Source organism: Notolabrus celidotus, chromosome 19 (genome assembly GCF_009762535.1).
Source record: "Notolabrus celidotus isolate fNotCel1 chromosome 19, fNotCel1.pri, whole genome shotgun sequence".
Lineage (NCBI taxonomy): Eukaryota > Metazoa > Chordata > Actinopteri > Labriformes > Labridae > Notolabrus > Notolabrus celidotus.
Genome location: NC_048290.1, coordinates 9,444,445 through 9,465,538, shown reverse-complemented (window position 1 = coordinate 9,465,538; position 21,094 = coordinate 9,444,445). Strand labels below are relative to the sequence as shown.

General features: G+C 39.5%; 1 protein-coding gene across 1 annotated transcript in view; it reads left to right on the top strand.

Annotated features, from left to right (window-relative positions):
* The window catches only part of LOC117830879 (astrotactin-2-like), a 484,162-nt gene that overhangs the window by 387,948 nt on the left and 75,120 nt on the right, over window positions 1–21,094 (top strand). Inside the window, exon 15 of the mRNA XM_034709203.1 lies at window positions 18,960–19,084. Coding sequence (XP_034565094.1) covers window positions 18,960–19,084 — 125 coding nt within the window. The remainder of the gene's footprint in view (window positions 1–18,959; window positions 19,085–21,094) is intronic.

Sequence of the window (21,094 nt, the reverse complement as noted above, 5' to 3'; positions counted from 1 at the left end):
CTCCGGCTGTAGATAGCAGTTTTTTTCACTCTTTTTTAGGAACACATTATGTAATGATTGCCATCAGGACATAAATATCATTTTAACCAGTATAACAAAAAGTGTATCTAAATCTGACTACCAAAGCCAGCTTTAAGCAAAATGAAAATAAGTCAATCACAATATAGCTCTAACTGTAATCAGCTGTCATTTCAAGTACACACTAGAAGTAACATTTTACATTCAGGTATATGTCTGGAACATTAACTACTTGTGTATAAGCAAACATTCTAGTAGCTTATTGGCTCTTGATATTAAATTCTAGAAAACATTAATATGGCACCAATTTAGCCTCTGTACATGGGGAACTTGCTCTATCAACTCAGCTTCAGTCCAGTGGCACTAGTCGCAGGATCCTGACAGTACTTGATGCATGTCAGCCCCCTAACATCACATTTCCTGTCTTTCAAACTGTAATATCAAATAAAGGCAAAAACAGCATTAACCGATCGTCTCCCTATTACTGCTCTTAAAGAGCCAGTACTTGGTTAAGAACATTAAGATCTAATTGTGTGTATAGCAGTTTCTGTGTGTGCAATCATCAGCAGTAATTAAGAGATTATTGATGGGAAACACTATTTTGTTACCTGAATTAACTTCATCAGCTCTATGATGAATAATAAAGAACCATTATTCCACTAAACCACCATCGGATTTGAGTATTGAAATCTTTCTGGTTTCCATCAATTGTTTGAGTATTGACATCTACTAGTGTTTTACCAGGCTCTGGCTGTTTGCAGGACAACAATACATGCAAAAAGCAACGAGGAGGAGTGCATTCTGTCTTAATCTAATCCAAAACCCATCAGTGGTCATTTATCAACCACTTAGCTTAAATTAATCTCCTTACACAGATATCTGCGTGCAAGTGGACATAAAATCTGTTCTCAACACATCTATAGTCTTGAGCCTCGAATTGATAGTCAGACTGTAAATGATGGCAATTCAGGGGCACTGGTTTGGCTAAAGTGGGCCCCATGTATAGAGGATACAGTCCTTATTAAAGGTCAATTTGACTCCTGGCCTTGACCCTTAGCTGCATGTCTCCCTCGACTCTCTACTCTCCATTTTTTCTGTCTCTCTTCAGCTGTCCTATCTACCAAAATGACGATCGCACCGCAATCCCAAAAAGTAGTCCTTCACTCCCAAAGGCTATTCTGTCTTAAATAGTAGCCAATGGGTCCAAGATTGCTGTGACTTGTATGCATGCTCTAAAAAGTGACTACAGTTATATCAGGATACAATTTAATTCCAGCTCTAAGTGAGTATGAGTCAGGTTACCTTAGACTTTGTGGTATCAATGAGGAAGATCTATTCTTTTTTTGGGGTTAGCTTTCACAAAGTGTTTGTTGGTCCCCAGCTTATAAGTAACTCGAGGTGCTTTACTAAGTTGCTGACTCACACAATGCAGCAGCTAACTTCCTTGAAAGTTTGGTTATCATTCTCATATTGACATCTCAGCGGAGGGTATTTGGGGAAAAAAGAAGATGCAAGTGTAAGATGTGGATTTTAAAGCCTCAGTGATTCCTTCATGTTTGCGACTAAGCAGACATAAGGTGAGCACGTTTGGGAGATTGTCAAGGCTTTGCGTATGTGTGCTCAGACATTTGTGTGTTTACCTTTGTGGCGGCTTGCGTTTGCCGGAATGAGTCAGCGCTCATGCATACGTGAGTGTGATCGTTCCTGAGGCAGTCGCTCTCTTCGCTCAATAACTCACATGGCAAAGCAGGACCTAATAGACCCTAGCCTAATATCAGCTAATGTCAGAGAGGCTTATAGCTGAATACCTGCTGTTTGACTGGTGGAAAACGGGGGGAAAGAGAGAGTAAGAGAGGTAGAGAGAGTGGATGGTTAGAAGCAGCGATAAGGAAAGAGGGAAAACGAATAGCAAAGTAAATGGAAAGAGAAAAGGCTAAATCAAAAGAGCAGAGCTGAGCAAATGTTAGCCTGTGAGAAATTAGGGGAGAGTAACTGAGAGAGAAATGCAAAAGAGAAAAAAACAGATAGCAGTAATGCACCAAATGAGGTGTCGACCATGAGGCGGGAGTCAGACTTTGTGTAACGACAAGTGAAGTTAAGCCATGCAGGAGGTGAGTCAATGCAAGCAAGGAAAATGCAACTTTAAGTACAGCTCAAAGAAGAGTATGTATGCTCAAACTCAGTGAAAATATTTACATTATTTACAGTTCTGGTCAATGAGAGATTCTCGTCAAGACCCAAAACACTACCCTAAGTAAAAGGGTTGTATCAACAGTATATTGACAGCATCCTCTTTGCTTTAAGGAATTAAAGCACCTTCCCCAGAAAGTTATTTAAAGGAGCTGCTTGAGGGTAAAAATACTGTATTTACTGGATGATTTCTTCTTCACATCCAGTAACGTTTTGAATTATACAATCATTAGAATCAATTTCATAGTTATTTAAAAATCAAGCTGTCCTGTACCTTTAAACACTGAGGCAAGGACTCTGCTACCAACTTGTTCAAATACCAACCCCTTCATGAACAGGCAAGCTCATTGTATCCATAGACACATGAATGTTATCTCAGTGATGTCGCCCATTGGTTACTGAAGGGCCATTAAGACGCCATATTGGCTAACTGCAATTAGCTTCCAGCTAATCTGGAAACGGGTAAAGAGGTGGAGTTGAGGCCATAGTCTTGATGCCTGACAAACAGTTACACTTACTGCCTGCCCACCTGTCACCTGTCATGTAGGAATATTCACCCCTCATAAAATAGCAGCAAATTAAGACATAAGACATGTTTTTGGTACCAGGCTTTAAACATGTTTATTTTTGCTTTGAAAACACTTTTTAGGATTCCCATTAATCACTGTATTAGATTACAGTGAGGTACATTCTTGGCTCTTATTAGACCCTATACAACAGTTAACAGTCTGACAGTTGGACTGGAGATCCTCTAATGAGACCAGTTTTCTGGCTGTTTAAACCAAAATTGTAATTCTCACTAAACGACTGGTCTAACAGAAAGAAAACACTCAGAAAAAAGTCACATTTCACTATTTATTTGAGTCTGTGTGTAAACTATTCCAAATTGGTTTGCCTCAGGGGGTTACCATGAGCAGAGGTAGCACCACCAGCCTTTGGTCCTCCTTGCAGGTTAAAGCTACTGGAAAGAGGGTCTACATGGTTATGGGAAATCCTAAAATTAGGACTGACGTCTTTTTATGACTGAACGCATGGACGGGTGTCTTTTTTTTTTGGAGCCAGCCTCAAGTAGACACTTAAGGAACTGCAGTTTTGTTTGTACTTCAGCTGCAGCTTACATTTTCATCCCCAGTGGTTGCTGCTTGATTATATCCTATACACCAAGAAAGTCTGTCAGTTAATAAAGCCAACTCAACAGATTTTTTATGTATGTTATGTCTTTCTAGATTCTAGAATTCTAGAATTTCTGGAAGGTACATACAACACACTGCTCTGAGCAAAGCTTTTGGAATTTATTGCAAATTGATTATCCACATTTTTATTTTTCTGGAACTTTTCTTTGTCAAACACAATACCGGATCTGAAGAAATAAAAGCTGGTAAGATCATACAGTGAGTGCCCCTCTGTCCAGAGTAAAGTTTGCTGCTGTGCCCCATCCCAAAAGGCAAATATAGGACTGGGTTCAATTCACAGTGCAACTTTAGGACTGGTTATATTAGTCCCTAGAGTTGCATTCTGTAAACGCCTGCTGTTCCCCTTTTATTTGTGTCAGTGTTTGTCATCTGTGCTCCTGCTAAAGTGCTTTCACATAGTTTTGTTCAACTAGAGGGCTAATTCATCATCAAAATGAATGGGAATTTTTTTTTATTGATTGTACAGCCTCTTCATTTTTCCACTTAGACTCTTCGCAATTATACGGAACATTTGACGGCACACTCAATTTACCCTGTGCATGTTTTTCTCTTAGTGCAAATGACTCTCCAGCCACTCTCTGTAACCTTTACCTTATGAAGTTCCAAATTTCTATTCCACATAAATTGAGCTTTAGCAGCATCCAGAATCAACGACAATGACTTTGTGTATTTAATTAGTTTTGGTGTGATGCTGGTGCGCACTCGAGCTAGACTGATAAAATCACTTTCATGTGCAGCAGCCAGTGAATCAATAGTCAACTGGAGGGTGAAAAATGAGAATATGCAGCACAGAGATTTAAACCCTCGGTCTCAGGATGTGATGGAGATGCCTCACAGGGGGGTTGATAACAATGCTGGTCCTCCATAATGGCTCCAGCAGCCCCCCTTCTCCACTTTTAACCGAAGGAAAAACTGCATGGAGTCATTTGTGGACCTGAGTTAAATCCTAAATTAGTGTCTCGATGTTTTTAGTATTGATTAATGGACTACTGCTGCAGAAGTGAACTGCAGGGTGGCAGCACTTGTAATTTTGCATCCCCTCTGGACTCCTATCTGTCTTTACTCTTCCTCTTCCTCATCCTTCTCACCCCATCAATTCGCCCCTGCTTTCCAGAGATTGTTGCCTTATGCCTTAAATTAATCATTCATAAATAATTCATAAATATCAATTCATAAATAGGCGGGTACTCTAAGTTATTTTCAGCTTTATTTGGATATATGAAGTTTGCCATACTGAGCGTTCGCCCACTTACCGCTGCAAGTAGTTAATTACTGCTCCTGTGATGTAATTACCAGAGCAAGCCTTTTAAGATTGGACTACAAAACCCACCTCTGCTTTGGTAAGACATATCTGTGACAACATAATGACATTTAATCACGCCTTCATGTCAGCTATATCTCTCAGTAATTACACTCTAAAATGAAAGACAACAAAGGCCGCCTCCATGCCTTGGCCCATTACTGCTATTCAAATATAAATTCAGAAATTTCACAAGATTTTTGGAGCATCCTCAGTGCATCATTTATGCCATGGTGGCAGGAATCGAACCAGATATTGGTAGACCATGAATGTTGGCTTCATTTAAGGATTCACAGAGCTGATATGCAAAGATACACGGTCACATGACAAACATTAGCATAAAGGTTTCCTGTCTACTGTCTCTTGCATTGACTGAATTGCAATAACTTTAGTGTTCCCTGGGGGGAGATTTAGTCACATTGCAACTGCTCCCACTCTGACGTAGAACTATAAGATAAAGTCATAAAGAAGGAACTACATCCAGAAAAAAAGGGAATAATTAATGCTGCTGATGAGGGTGATAGAGGTTCAAGTTGCTGTCTATTGACCCAAAGTGTCTGACACTCTAAGCAAGAATTAAAAACTTTGATAGCCTAAGGCAGGAATGACTTCCTGTTGCCTTCCGTGGTGCATCTGGCAGTATTGACTCTAACTTTGAATGCACCTCTGCACTTGACCAGCATGTCATGGAGTGGGTGGGGGACACTGTCCAAGATGAAGCATGTTGTTGTTTTTTTGTCTGTAATTGCCGCCAGGTACTCCAGCTCGGCCCCTGTAAGGTCCTTGGCCTTTTTAGACTGGTATGTTGATGCTGTTGGCGTCGGCTCCCCCCTAAACCCACTGCCACAGCAAATGACCAAATGCACAACAGCAATTAAAAGCATTATGCTTAGAAATGTCTAAGATATGTTCAAGGACTTCAGCCTACTCGAACAGCTGGCAGCTCAGTATCTGAAAAGGATTTAGGTTTTTGTTTTTGCTTTTCTAGTTAATTGTGGAGGTATGATCCCAGGTACTTTGAGATCTGGACTAAGTCGACACTGACACTCTGAATGGAAACAAGGGTGAATTGCCCAAGAACTACAACCAACGTATTTGTCTTTGCTCCTACAGCAGATTTTACCCACCATAAACCTGTACTCAGCCTACTAACCAGCTCATTTTCATTCCCAAGGTCTGAAATACCAACACCAAGGACAAAAATGCATTGACAGTAAAAATGCCATCGTCCCAAAGACAATAGAAATGTATGGATAAAGTCTCAGTAATTTCCCCCATTGGTTTCTAAAAAAGATGCCCATTGATGGTGGTCGCCATGTTGGAAAAGCTAACTTTAACTAACTTCCACCTAGTCTAGAGACTGGCAAAGAGGTGGAATTCAGGTGATAGCTTAGCTGCCTGGCAAACAAGGTACAACATGCCCAAGTTTTGTTGACATCAACCATTGGTTCCTGAAGAGAAAGCCCAAAGATGGTGGTCGCCATGTTGGATTTACTACTCCTACTAACTTCCAGCTCATCTAGAGACTGGCAAAGAGATTGAGTTGATGGTGCCTTGCAAACATCCACAATGAGCCCAGTTAGCTAAGACACTATCTATGCCTAGTTATAACTCAAAATTAAATTATTAAGATGTAAAAACCTTAATCTGTTCAGAAAAATTAGTAACAAAGACCAATGTTGAAATGCTGTCTCCCTGGCTCATGCATGTCTGTGTTGGCTTCTTTTTTTGAACACCAGTGATTGTTACTTTCTGGTCCCTCCAAAGTGGTTTTCAGTGTACTTAGCCAGGTCAAGTTTATTGTCACTGTACTCTCTTAGGTGCTTGGAGTGCTCAGAACTGTCCATACCACTCCCTTGATGGAAAACAGATGTCACCCTTGCCTTAGATAACCTCAAATTCAAAATCAGCTTGTTTAGCTTTGTGCTGGACTGCAGTGTCTCACTGTTACTGAGCAAACTTTTCAAGCAAACTTAGTGTTGTCCAGGATGGTTCAACATGTAAATAACGGCTGACCTAATTCCCAGTTAGGACTGGTGGGGAAACTGGAGAAAGTCCTGATGCTTGGTGAGAGCTGTTTAAGGACAAGTCTTGTGCTTGCTATGTTGGGCAAAGCCTGCCAATTGTTAGTCTCTCAGTCCACAGTCACCCCTCTGCCAGCTTGAACTTTGAAGAGCTAGGCAGCTCAGTCCATTGTTTTTAATCAAACAGACAAAAAAAGTTTTCTGTGTCTTTTTGACATCTTGTTAAGTTGTCTCGTTTTCTCAAAACTGGAAGATCTTCGAATTGCTCTGCCTCTTGATGGTTTTTCCAAGTAAGGAAAGATAACCTGCTGTTGTAGTCCAGTCTCCTCTATCAAATCCCCTGAAGTTTTCATCTAATTCCAGGGTGGTGACATGAAAGTCTGTCAGGGACTTTTTGCTGCCGGTCAGGATTCCTTATAACACTGTCATGAATGAATAATAGACTGAAAAACAAGGAGAGAGAGGGTGAGACTGAGGTGGACAGAAGTTTGTTAGGCGCCAGAGACACAAATGACAGGTTTAGGAAAGTGCAAGTGGAATAATAAAAAGTAGAAAAGCAATAGCTCTAATCACTTTCATAGCTAGCTGGCCTGCATGCCCCTCTCGCTCTGCATTTCTAAGCTTCATCTCTATGGTAATGCTCCAGGGCACCAGAGTTCATTTCCACAATTTCCTAAGGCAGGCCAACAGAGATATCAAAGTATAAAAAACTGTCTATGGACACTCACGTTTTATTACAATAGTATGCTCAGCCCCAGGAAATCAAAGTTAAGGTTGAGTGGTTTTTCTGCCAGTGTTGAAAGGGAAGAGAGAGTGACAAACACAATGAGTAATGTCAAATTTCTACAACAAGGAACACTTGTAACACTTTTTATATCATCCCACTCAGGATGCTTCTCTATCTCTGTGCTCAGGCATATTTTAAATCCTAATTAACATACTTTTCTTTCTGGCTAAATTAGTTTTTGTGTAGAATGTGCTATGCCTCAAACTAGCACTTTAATAATGCACTGATTTTGATTGGTTTGGTTGCAAACCGCTACTTTATAATTTTTTATCTACTCTAAAGATTGTCACCCTGTCACCCTGCCATACATCTTCACATTTTCTGTCTTGTTTTTATGTTTAAAACATAAAACATGTTGGAACATAAGTCTGTTAAAACCCTAGCTTCTGTATCGAGGCATTTCAACATGCTAGCTACATTTTTAGCAGTAGATATTAGACTTGTCCCTTGTATTGTCCCCACATTCAGTGTTTTTTGAACTGCATCAAGCATTAATGTAGCCTAAGACTTGCTACATTGTTTCAAAATTGATTTAGCCTCCATTTAAGGCTGTCTAAGTTTGATTTAAATCTGCTCTGTCATGTTTTAATGTTTAAAGTCCTACCTTTATCAGAAAATCCGACAGCTAACTAATGCTAGCTTCTGTAGCTAGCTTATCTATGCACCTTAAGCATGATAGCAGCAATTTTAGTTATAGAAAACTGACCTAACAGATGCTTTGCCACATAAGGTTTGTAAGAAGTGTAAATTAAACTATAATAAGCTGTATTTTTAGAGTGGTGATGAAGTTTCTATTCTATCTAGGCACAAAGAGCATTTAGCAAAGTCATAAGCCACAGAGAACTGACCTGGAAATTGTGTGGTTCCTGTGTATCCTGTTTTTAAGTTAAGTCTATGTCTGATTTGTTGTGTCATGTTTTAATGTTAACAATCCCACCTTCCTAACACTAGCTGCTTTGGCTAATCTAGACACATTGGTGTGCTAGCTATGTTTCTACCATTGCATTGTTCACATGTGATACGTTCATTAAATGTGTCAGAAGTAGCTGTTATTATGAGTGTTTAGTAGTGGATGAACTGGAATTGTGTTAAATAACTTGGTTAGATTGGTTAAATAGTGGCTGGTCTACATTGCTTACTGAATTTGCACTGGTTGTAATCTTGGTTTAGCAGTAAATGAGCCAATTTAAAAAGCATATGACAGTAATTGTGGACACACAGGAAGTCCTGTCCCTCCAAGAATACATTTTTGTCAGCAATTAAGGTCAATGCCATTCTGAAACCACACTGTCATCATTCAGTGTGCGTCACTAGCACATACCCTCATGCAAAGGCAAAAGATTGCTAATGTACACAAACAGAAACTCCACAGAGTACTCTCCATCTAACGCTGTTCCATTGACAGCATCACCTCCCAAGCCAAATCAATATTGGCCGTGAAAAGTCACCAGATCTCCTCCTCTCAGTGGACTCATTCATCAACAGAGCTGTGGCTGCAGCTTTAATAAGAGATTGTCTCAAGGTAAACATCTCTGATTGTTTTATTACGCCTCGAATTAGCCTGTTTTTCGGATGCTGTCCTTTAATAACTCTTTAATCCATCATCTGGGGCCTGTGCCCCGAGTGACACTGGATGCTTTATCTTTGTTATGACTCATCCGACGGGCCCCGACTCGCACCAAGCGTTTATTCAAATAACAGATATTACAGCTATTAAGCATATTACGTGCAATTGGATCAGCTACACACCCCAGCTCTCATAAATCTTTGATTATGCAGTCCAACAAATTGGTGGATGGCTCTCAAGGGCAAGTGTGGCAACACTTTCAAAGTATCTGCTGGGAAACTGCAAAAAGAGAGTCAGTTGGATTGATTGATTATGTGAAAGAACATATTAAATGTTCAATTCAGAGATTATTTATTATAGAGGTAAAATTTAGTTACATTCATTTCAGTGAATGGAACTGTCTGATAACTGACATTTCCTGCCTCTTTCTTGGGTGTCAATTTTCTCTAAGGGACTACTTTTGGAATACTTCCTCCAAAGTTATCCACAAATAAATCATTTGTTCCATCTCTTTCGATTGATGTGACGCTCATTTTTCTTTTTATTCCATGTTACAGGGATTATTTTCTGTATAGCAAACACACAGGAAATTCAATTTACCACTTTAGTGTTCTGGTTTTTGGAAATCTAAGTGACAGAAATCCAAACAACTGCTGACATTGTACCAAACAGTCTGTGTGGGTAAATATCATCACAGGTACAGACAGTAAGAGATTGTATTTGTGTGTAAGCACACTGTTCACATAATTTGACTGTGTAGAAAAGCAGCTGGTTGTAACATTTCAGCCAAATTGAGATATATGGCATTATTTCCCCTCATGTGTTTTTTCACACTGCCAGCTGGCCTTTCCATGACACTAAATAACATCAACATTGTAATTAGATGTGAACATTCTACACTCTGGTTTGTACAAGCATAACATTTATACTTATTGCTGGAGACGACTGTTTTGAACAGAGCCTCTTTGCTTTTGTCCGAGCTATCTTTTGTTGTGCGTTTTTCTTTCTAATGCTTGGTAATTATCCCAGTTAGGGAGGAATCCAAACAGCGTGGCAGCCATAGAAATAACAAACATGCTGTGTCATGCTGGATGTCAAATTTTCTGTTGGGCATCTCTTAGTTTGCTTTGTACTGCGAAGGAGAAAATTGCGTCGGTATTGCTTATGTACTGATGAATGCCAACAACATAAGCATGACTGCTATTGTCCAATTACTTCTGTGATATCATATACTTCAAAAACCCACTGTAGAGGAGTGTTTTATAACACATTGGATGATATTAGAAGATTTGCATTACCCAGCTGTGTTAAATTCTTGATTCTGACTGGTTAACACTCCTCACCAATGGTGATTCATCTTCAGTAGCTAAAGTGACATCAGGGACAACCTGACCATGCATCATATGAAATCAATGTACAGAAAGGAGTTTAGTTTCAGCTTTACATTGAGGTCCTGCTCACCATGACAGGATTCTAATTTGCATAACCGCCATTCACAATACATTATCTCTTATGTTGCATTTAAGATTGCACTTTCTTGTTTCATTTTGTTTTCAGTCACACATACAAAGCACAAACCAGATCTGTGCCCAAATTCCCAAACACTCTGAGAGCGCTGAACTTAGCTGAAAAACTTGAAGTAAGAACTCCAAGCCTTGGATTGATTTGGGAACGTTGTCTGAGCAACTCTGAGCAACTCTGAGCAAGGAGAGGACAGAAACTTTTAACTTAGTGAAGAGGCGTAGTTGACCCTTGGTATGATGCATTATCTCAAAAGCTGTGATTGGTTGATCCACAAAAATAGAAACACATTTAAAAAAAATGTCTCTTGCCATCTTTCCACTGTTTTCTCCTCAGCCTGAGGAACTCTTAAGCCTCTTAAAAGTCCCCCTCACTGCTCCTAACTGTTGTTCACTGTAGGAGCTCTCTGAAGAGCTAAGATGCTTATTGAAAAACTTTTTTAGCTTTACAAAGATCTACTCTTAACTTTTAGGGAAACTTCTAAGAAAACCTTATGATTCTAAGAATTTTCATAGAAATTCCATCACAAGGATTAAATCTATTTTCTAGGAAACTCTGTGAATACAGCCACTGGACATCTCCAAGGTGATTTTTTTTTTACACCCCCAAGAAAAATATTTCTCTTGTGCAATCCAAAATGACTTTATTGCCCTCTATAATTCATTTGAAGGTACTTTCCCTCTCTCTCCTGCCCCTCATGCATCCTCTCTGACACCCTTCCAGCTCACCCAGAGTGCTGAAGCCCCTCTGGTCCTAGCCTCGATTACCCCCCTTCCTTTGTGCACTGCACTGGCACCCAGTGGCCACTCACCCACTTCCAAACCCTGTTGTTAGCCTACAAGGCTACCGAGGGCTAACCAGCCTTGTATCGGCAGATCATGATTCATCACCACAGTCTCACACTCAGCCTCTGCATCACCGTCCCTCCCTTCTCTGTGGTGGATTGGTCATTGCTCTACAATTACCTGACACTTTAACCCTTCCCTGGTTTGGACTCCCCAGTGGGGGCGAAATCTCTCTACCTCAGCTATAACTGGAATTCTTATAACAGTGTGAACTCATTCTCTGCGCCAAACTGTATACCTTACATCCTGCAAACCTGTTCCATACCCACACACATACAACCACACACATACACACACACACATATAATTACATAAATCTGCATCTACTTTTTTTAGTTACTGAACATAATTGCTGAGGGATCAACACTTTTTTGCAGTTAATGATCTAACAGTTTCTGTTTATGCTCTGGACCATCCCACAAACTGTACTTAATACACAGTGTGCAGTCCCACATGCCAAAAAAAAAGTGTTTGTTTTTTCCTTTGAGTCTGACAGAGCAAAAACAAGAGAACTCTGCAGTCTATGCATAAAGGGCAGTAACATAAACACACAGAAACACTGATGCCCCTTGACTAATCCTGTTTCCATTAGCTTTTCCTTTGGCACAGAGAAAGAGCAGCCTCTAGTGGTGAAGACTGTAACCGTTTCTACTCCTCTCTCCTCTCCATTCACTCAGTTATTTACTCATCATTACAGAAAGTGCAGACTCTTCAATTTCACACACATTTGCTGTATCATAACTTCTGCTCTCCAACAGAGTTGTGTCAGTTGTCATCAGGATGTGGCCGGGTGCACATTATTGCTGGCTATTCGAGTAGACCGTACTAATGGAGCATGTTGATGAAGAAGTCAAACAGTGATGTTTGGATGGAGAAAAACAGATTACCAAGTTAGATTTGCAAGGGTAAACAATAACAAATATTGATCTTCTTTCTACATATTGAACATTATCATTCGTTCAGTGACCTCAATCATACTTTTGACTAAAGTTGACAAACCTCTACTCGAACAAAATAGTTTTTCTATTATTATTCCAATATATCAAAATTTGATCATATTGCTTATATTTTCGTTCGCAAGTGAAATAAGATGTCATAGTATAAAGAGCAGAGAAGTTGACTTGGAATATAGACCAGAGCAATGAATATGTAAATCACAGAACTTTATGCAGATGGAGGTTTCTTTGGGGAAAAAAGAAGCTAACATTAACCTGTATAAGAAATGTGACCTGTTTGAGTACCTAAATTTGTTACATGAAATGCTTTGGTTAGATAACATCCCTAAGTGAGCACCCTACATGAATTCGTATCAGAGCTGTCACCATTACAGCTTCAATTATAACACGATTAAGGTCAGAAAATAACATATTCCTTCTTTTTATTTTTATCCCATCCAATTGTGTCCCTTTTAGCACACACATAGCAAAGCCACCGCAGTGTCTTCCTGCTTCCAGACTGATATCTGTTAAACACAGTGCTTGTCAATGGTTGGCAACTTACTGCATTCATTTGATTCCCAACTCAAGACACTGGTCAGACGTACTTAACATTGGTAACATGGACTTAAATCAGTTTACAAAATGTAAAGTAGTGGAATTTTAAATGCGATCAAAAATGTGATTTATTGCCATCAGCTATTGAAATTTAGCAATTTAAAAAATGTATCATTCGACAGCCCATACTCATTATGGATTTGAACCCAAACTTTTATTTTTTCAAACCTATTATAGTTTTGTGGCTGCTTAAATGTAACCAGAAAGCTTCCATTTTGCAAGTGAATGATGTAAAAAAGGGATTGTGTGATGAGTTTATTTTAACTGCTGAGGAAAAATGCTGAAATGGGGACTTATCAAAACATAGTACACAGTACAGCATGTTTCTTGAGGTATTGATGGCATATTAAGTTCAATGTAGTTGTCTATATTATTAATTTTCAAATGAAGATGGACATTTCATTTTTTACCCTTACTATTTTCTGTAAGTCTGCATTATTTTTGAAGAGCTACTTCCTTGTTCAGCTCTGACCCAAGGTGGTATTATGAGACCAATTAGCAGAGTGTCTAATAATCGGAAAATAGCCTTTGTAAGCTTAGCATTAATGACCTGTATGTATTTTTAATACACATTACTTCAGGGAATTTCAGAGTCTTTGTTTGAGCTTGCATCGGTCCACAGAGGCAACTTCTAAATGAGTTTAAAGAGTGGCCTGCGTAGCTTACAATTTCCATTTCAGAGTTATTCGACACAGGAGGTTCATTCATCTGTGGAAACTAGAGGCACAGATACAACTTGGATGGCTTTCCTGTTATATTTTCAAATATGAAACTGGATTTTCTGAGTGCAATTTTAAACTTGCAGAGTTAATGAGGGTCTGAAAGATCATTGCATCGTCTGCATAAAACTTTAGTTACTTCGGTTTCAAAAGTGTTTCTTGAAAAGAAAACTGTTGAAAATACTGGTATCTGGAAGGCGTGTTTACTTTAATTTTAAGGATAAGTCATACAGCTGAATCAACACGACATGGACAATAAAACAATAGATTCCAATGGCAATGAGATTATCAAATACAGGCTGCTGCTGACAAGCACGATTAGCCTGTACTATTGTATAGATGAGTCAGTGTAGTTAAAGATAGGTTGGCTTAATGTGTCTTATCGGTGCTGCGATGCGAGGATGAGGTTTCCACACAGACGATACAGCACAAGAGCCAATTATCCGAACCACTGTTTAGATAAGTACCACTCAATATCAGTTACACAGTCACAAACTCAGATACTCACTCAGACATATGCGGACACCTGTTCTTACACACAATCGTACAAGCACAGACAGGCATTTGAGGCTAAGTGACTCATAGGACCTTGTGCCTGTTACATACCCGGATAGACAGAGATACAGTGAACACACAGGAAGGAAATATTTATCTAAATTGACTTGTAGATAGCTCTTATCTACACCTATCACCAGGCAGCATATGATTTAGGAAGAGAGAGCAGGTGTAGCTGGGGGCTGGCGGAGAGGAGATGGAAGGAATAAGGAATGCAGAAAGCATAAAAGAAGAGGTTACCGCTGGAGACAAGACAAACAAACAGTGAACGGTTGTTAAAATCTGAAGAAGAAATACTGACACAGATGCCTGGCTGTGAAATACAAAAGAAAAACAAAACTATTTGCATCAGAGACCTGAGTTTCAGTATGCTTGAACAATCGGATGTATCTTTACTGTGTTTGAATTGGAATAGCTCACACAAGAGACAGGAAGACACACAGCGAATGAGAGAAAAAAGACAGTCTGAGAGCTTTAATATATATGCATGAACTGGTCTTGGATATTTGTATTCATCCCACCAGATATGATTCGTAAAGCTTGTGTTTTGGAGACTCTCATTCAAATGGAAAGAGTTTGCCACGAGTAGGATAGAAGTGGTGTTTGGCCAGGAGGGAGCCTAGTGTCCGACAACCTTAATGAACACACGCGGGTGCTGAATGAAACATGAGTATATACACAAGTTTGCCTGCAAGTCTACGCTCACATGTGGTGTGGTGTCGGGGAGGTTGTTAAGTGTGGTACGCCTGTAGATTGGGTGCATGTGTGAGGTTTGATAGAGAGAAGAAATTAGGGGAATATATCTGGTAGGAGCAGGGTTTAATCCAGAAAAGCTAATCGTGTTTTCTTTTCAGTTTTACTGTTTGAATATGTTAGATTTGGCAAATAAAATCCTGTATGAAGCTGTTTAAATATCTCAATTCAATACATTTCAGCCTGATGTCCTTTTTAGTCTTTACAAGACTCAATTTGTACACACAGTTTCAAGGAGAGATACGTTATCCATAGCCTCTAATTTATACCATTACCGTTCTAGTTAGAACAGAATTATCAGTCTGAAAAGACAAGTCACTGCTTGTCTTTTTAACCACATTGGTATGTTTGTGTTGCAATGGTACAGATAAATGTCCCTTCTTTAATGAGCTGTCTGCAAAATAGATGCTTCAAGCTTCCGTGCTGCCACACACACAGAGACACACAATCCAACAAGCTGTGGCCTCACTAAAACCACATTAACAGGAATCTTCAGGACTGACGGCATCTGCCCCGAATCTGCTGGTCACCACCAAACCTCTGCAGAAGAACAACGGATTCCACAACAATCTGTACTCGCCTTGGATGTGTTTCCCTCAGGGGTAAAGAGAGGGGAAGATGATGAAGAAGGTTAAGAACATTTAATGATTTTATATGTGCTCAGATACCGTGAAGACCTCAGGCACTAATCTTTACACTTTTTTTTATATCCTCCAAATAGAGTCAGTTGTGTTTTTGAGCCACCCTGCGGTAAACTATGAAGACATTTACCTCGTACATTGTATGTTTTTCAAACCAAGAATATCAATGGATGTTGTGAGGAAAGTGGTTAAAGAAAAATAACTCATTGCAGTGTGTCAAGGGCAGTCCACATCTGGGGTTGAAAATCCATAAAGCTACATATCGTCCACACGCCTCCAAAGGTTCTCTCGATCTCAGCGTGAGGCTGGCTGATTTAATTTAGCAATCAATATGTTTTCTGTGAGCATAAGCCACGGTAATCTTTTTTACAGCACCTTCTCTCTCTTACTCTCTTTCTCCTCTCATCCTCTGCCCTTGAGTCAATCCTTCCAGACGTCCATTGTAACACTAACGCAGTGATTGCTTCTAACAGGCTTTGTGGTTAGCGGAAGCGAAGGGAGAGATGGAAAAAGAATGAGAGAAAGAGAGAGAGAGAGAGAGAGAGAGAGAGAGAGAGGAACTGGATGAAAAATTGATATCAACAAGCCACCCACCCCCACTCTCTCCTGAGTCTCTACAGCACAAGGTCTGCGCTTTGAGACTTGGTCCCATAAAAGTGGATTATGGGAATCGCTGCTGCTTGCCATGCTCTCGGGATGCAGCGAGACAGCTCATCTTTTGGACAGGAAATGAACTGGATTTGGTTCAACAGGACGGCCTATCTTCGAAATGAAAATGGAGCTTAAAATACTACTTGTAGGAGGACCGTTGCTGTTTATTTTCCAAGTGATTTGTCCACTCTGATATAACAGAGAGCCAGAAATAGATGAAAAAACAGAGCGGAATTGGTTTGTAGAGCAAATATTCTATGCAAAGACAACAGCTCTGTGTGCAACTTTACTATTACACAAAATGTGGGTCTCCGTCTTTGATTCCCTCCCAAAACTTACTCTTCCTGTCTTATTGCTCTTCTGTGTTGTACTTCTCCAGTAGACAGACAGATAAAGATTCAGGGAGTCCCGTCTTGTATTTGGCTGCTCCCCTCTGTTCTGACCTTCAACTGGGAGGTAAAGTTGTATTATTCATTAGGCAATACAGCATCAGACATGTTAACCAACATGTTTCAGCCCTGAAACCAATGTTCTCTCTTTCCCGCTGTCACTAATGACGAAGTACCAGAACAAAAGTATGAAAAAGTATCCAAACATACTATAGCCATGTTTTGACGAAGCTCTTTGAGCCAAGTCTGCCTACTGCAAAGTTGTACAGATACCAATACCAATATTGGAAAGTAAAGACCTGCCTATTCCAACATGGGAAAGTACACCAGAACTAGAAAAACACAAGAAGGTTTTTTTCAGAAAGGATACAGATAATGCATATAAAGTGATATTGGTATCTGTATCGATACCTGTATCTGTATATATCGGTACCTCCATCAGGGAGTAAGCTGGATTATCCCAGTGTAATATGAGCTATGTTGGGGTTTTTTCTTAAGTCTGTAGCCTCACCCCTGTTTAATATGACCTTTTGATATAGTAAATGTCACATTTGAGCGATAGGGGTATCTGTTTCAATATCAGTAATTCTATTGATGGGTATATACTTACGTCTATGCTAGTTTATTGGGAGCTGTTTTGGGGTTATGCCAAAGGAGTCTGTAGCCTCAACCCTGTTTAACATGAATTTGTGATATAGTAAATGTTGCATATGAGGGATATCGGTATCATTATCGATATCAGTAATTCTATCAAGGGGTATATACGCAAGTGTATGCCAGTTTATTGGGATTTGTTGTTGAGTTATGTTAAATGAGTCTGTAACTGCACCCCTGACTATTTAACACTACTTTTTATATAGTATTAAAGTCGGTATTTAAAGCAACATAAGTGTCTGTATCGGTAACTGTATCGATATTAGTTATTCTTTTGGGGAGTTTACCAGTCTATGCAAGTATATTGGGAGTTGTTGTGGGGTTGTTTTAATAGGGTCTGTAGCTGCACCCCTGACTGTTTAACATGATCTTGTTATATATTAAAGATAGCATTTGAGCAATATCAGTATATACATTGATATCTGTATCGATATCAGTATTTCTATTGAGACATATACCACTCCATGCCAGTTTACTGGAAGTTGTTATCGCGTATCGTGTTATCGAGTCTGTTGCTGCACCCTTGATTTTTCTACATCATCTATTGAAATAGTAGTGGAGTTTGAATTTTAACAATATTGATATCTGTATCAATATCTGTACCTGTAACAGCACTTCTATCTGGGAGTATGACAGTATATGCATTGATCCAATACCATAGTTAGCTTTGGAAAAATTGACTTGCGGTTAAAAAATGAAGCCAAAAGAGTTCATATGTTTGTAGAATCACTCAAAAAAGGTGTAAGTTTGATAGGTGTTCCAAGTTCCACTTGGGCATTGGGTTGTGGTCTGGTTGTGGTGTTTAGAAATGAAAACATCCAGCAGATGGTGACACTGAGGCATTTTATATATGCCTATTATGTCTCTGTGACCTGAATGTTGCTAACTGCTGGATGTTTTAATTTCTTTCCAGGCCACAACTCTATGACCAAGTGGAACCGTCTTATTGGTGGAAACCCATTTTAAAAGGGCTGTTTGACTTCCTGATGAAGGCTTGATTCCAAACACGTAGAAGTGTGTTTTTAGGTTCAACATGACCATGCCAAGAAAATAAAGGTGTTTTAACTGTTCGAAAGAGAGAGCATTGGAATTCTTCTTGACTTTTTCTTAGTTTTCTAAGACTTCAAAAACAGTAGGCAACACAGCAAGTCACTTTGTTATGCACTGATGGAAGGTACATTGCTCTATCAGCAGCTGCTGATTTGATTTGTTTTTCAGTGTTTTAAAGCAACCAGCGAGACCACCAGCGTCGCCACTATAACCTGTGAAGGACAGGAGGAAAGTAAGCCTAGGAAACATCATTATTGAAAAACTGGAGACAGAAAAGCAGTGAAACCTCCAAATCCCCATCTCTGAATGATTCAGGAGAGCAGCGGCTGGATGGAGCACTGGAACATGTCATGATTGTAGATGTTTATCAGGAGTGTTGTTGGGTTGTTTTCATGGAGTTTGCAGCTGCACCCCTGACTGTTAAACACAACCTTTAGATGAAGGAAAGGTGGTCACTGTGGTTTTCAACTTTTTCGTTGTGAAGAGTTGCTGGAAAATCTCATACATGTTTTTTTCTTTCTTTTCTTTCTTTCTTTCCTTCTTTCTTAGGGACAACAACTTCATAAAGGACTTTCCTCAGCTTGCAGATGGTCTCATGGTCATTCCTTTACCAGTGGAAGAACAGTGTCGAGGAGTGCTGTCTGAGCCTTTGCCCAACCTACAGCTTCTGACAGGTGAGGTTTTCTGATTTTGAGGATTTAGCCTTTTTCGTTGGCGGTGTTACCAACACATACATTTTTCATTCACTTCTTTGTTTTTTAGTTGCCCCTCTTCTATCTCTTGAAATTGGTTTAGAACAGGCTACAGTGATTACTTTTTAAAGAAGGAAAAAAACACCTATGATTAACAAGCTATTTCAGTGGATGACTCCAGCAATGGCTCTTTTTAAGGACCTCATTGATCCATAAGGACCAATCTGATGTGTGATTTTATCCCATTATCTTGAAACATATTAGGAAAACTGATACTGGTATCAATGTAGATATCGATATCTCTGTTGTTATTTATATTGGCACCAATATTGAGAAAGGTGCCAGTCTAGGCCCCAGTCATATACCATCATTTACTACATTTGAAAGACTTGTTTATCAGAAATCAAATTTTTCTTCCAAATCAGTAGCCTACAGAGCAAGTTTAACCTTTCTGCCACCATGGAAGTATTACAGTATTGATATGAATATAAGAAAACCCTGATTATAAGATGACCTTTCCCCTTTTCAAGACCAATTTTAAGGAAAAAAAAAATTTTGAAGACCAAATATGTTTTTTCTAAAGAAAATAATTTTAAATGAACATCATAATTAAATCGACATGTTCAATAAAAACAAGGTTAGATGTTTTTTTAACACCTTGTATATAAAATAATCTTTACAAGTTTGTCAAAGTCAAACACAATTTAAAAAAAGATCATGTATGTAAATTAAGCACCCAAGAATTGGCATCTAAACATCATAATAAAGAAATTAACTTCCAGTCTAACAGATGCATGACAGGTCTGGCAATGAAACTACCTTTGATCTGTTTTCAGTCAAGTACACAGTTAAAGACAGTCTTGATCCGCTCATCTTCTTGGAACAATACACTCCATGGCACTGTTTTCCTCGGCTGTTTGACGGTTGTTTATCATCTCTGCTGCAGTGCTTTTTCTTAAAAAAAGGCCTCATAACTCAGGCTCAGTTGTTAGGGAACTTGTCCTGTTGTGCTACTTTGCTCTGGTCACCATGACTCCATCTTTCATTCTCCTGGGACTGTAACAGTGAGTGACGTCTGGTCTCAGTCATGAAGGGAACACTCGCTGTTGCCCTGCACCGTGTTTGCATTTAGTTACTAAACCCCAAACATAAAAAGGACCTACTTTTCTCAGCTGTATTTCAGGGAGAAAACAAAAATGTCCTATATTTGGGTCAATACGGTATTACGTCAAGCAGTAACAATTGGTCATGAGCCACAGAGGAATAATTCAGCAAATATAAACCACACTATTGTGACAGAAAAATACAGCTGTGAGGTGCTTGTAGCAAAAAAAAAAATGTTTGGCAGAGTTTGCAAATTTCAGAAAATATGCTGTAAGTTACAAAGAAAAAATCCAACAGTTAGATAAAGACAAGAACATCAAAGATACAGTTTCAAGGTGTAGCAGTAGCCACACATGGGTATCACTCCAGCCGCACAGCAGTTTAATAAGATGTTCACTAGCAAGGACCACGCCACACAAGGATATAAGTTGAACATTTAATGAATTAGTTGTGCGTGGTGTGCCCAGCAGAAGGAGACTCAGGATGGGAGTTCCGTCTCAGCGTTATCCTGCCGGAGCTGATCTTGACCCAGGTTGTACCTGGAAGTAGACAGGGCATAGAAGGAGCGAGCACGAGTTGAGTTGGAGAGGACAAGGAAATAGGTTAAGTGCAGTAGAGTAAGGTGAGGGAGGGTGGGTTGAAGAATCACGGACAAGCAGTTGGAGTAGGCTGGCTACGTTTAAGAAGGCTTGTCAGGTGATTGAGGGTGTGGTTTAGGCGTGGTCCTGCTCCTGAATCTAAGTTAACACCTTAACTTCATTTATTTTTATCACACTGGGATCGGACTTGAACTCATTTGTGATCAACAGAGAAGTTGACTTATTGGGAAAGATAAAATGCAATCAGATCATCTTTTATTGCAGCATTTGACCTCGCCAAATAGAAGTG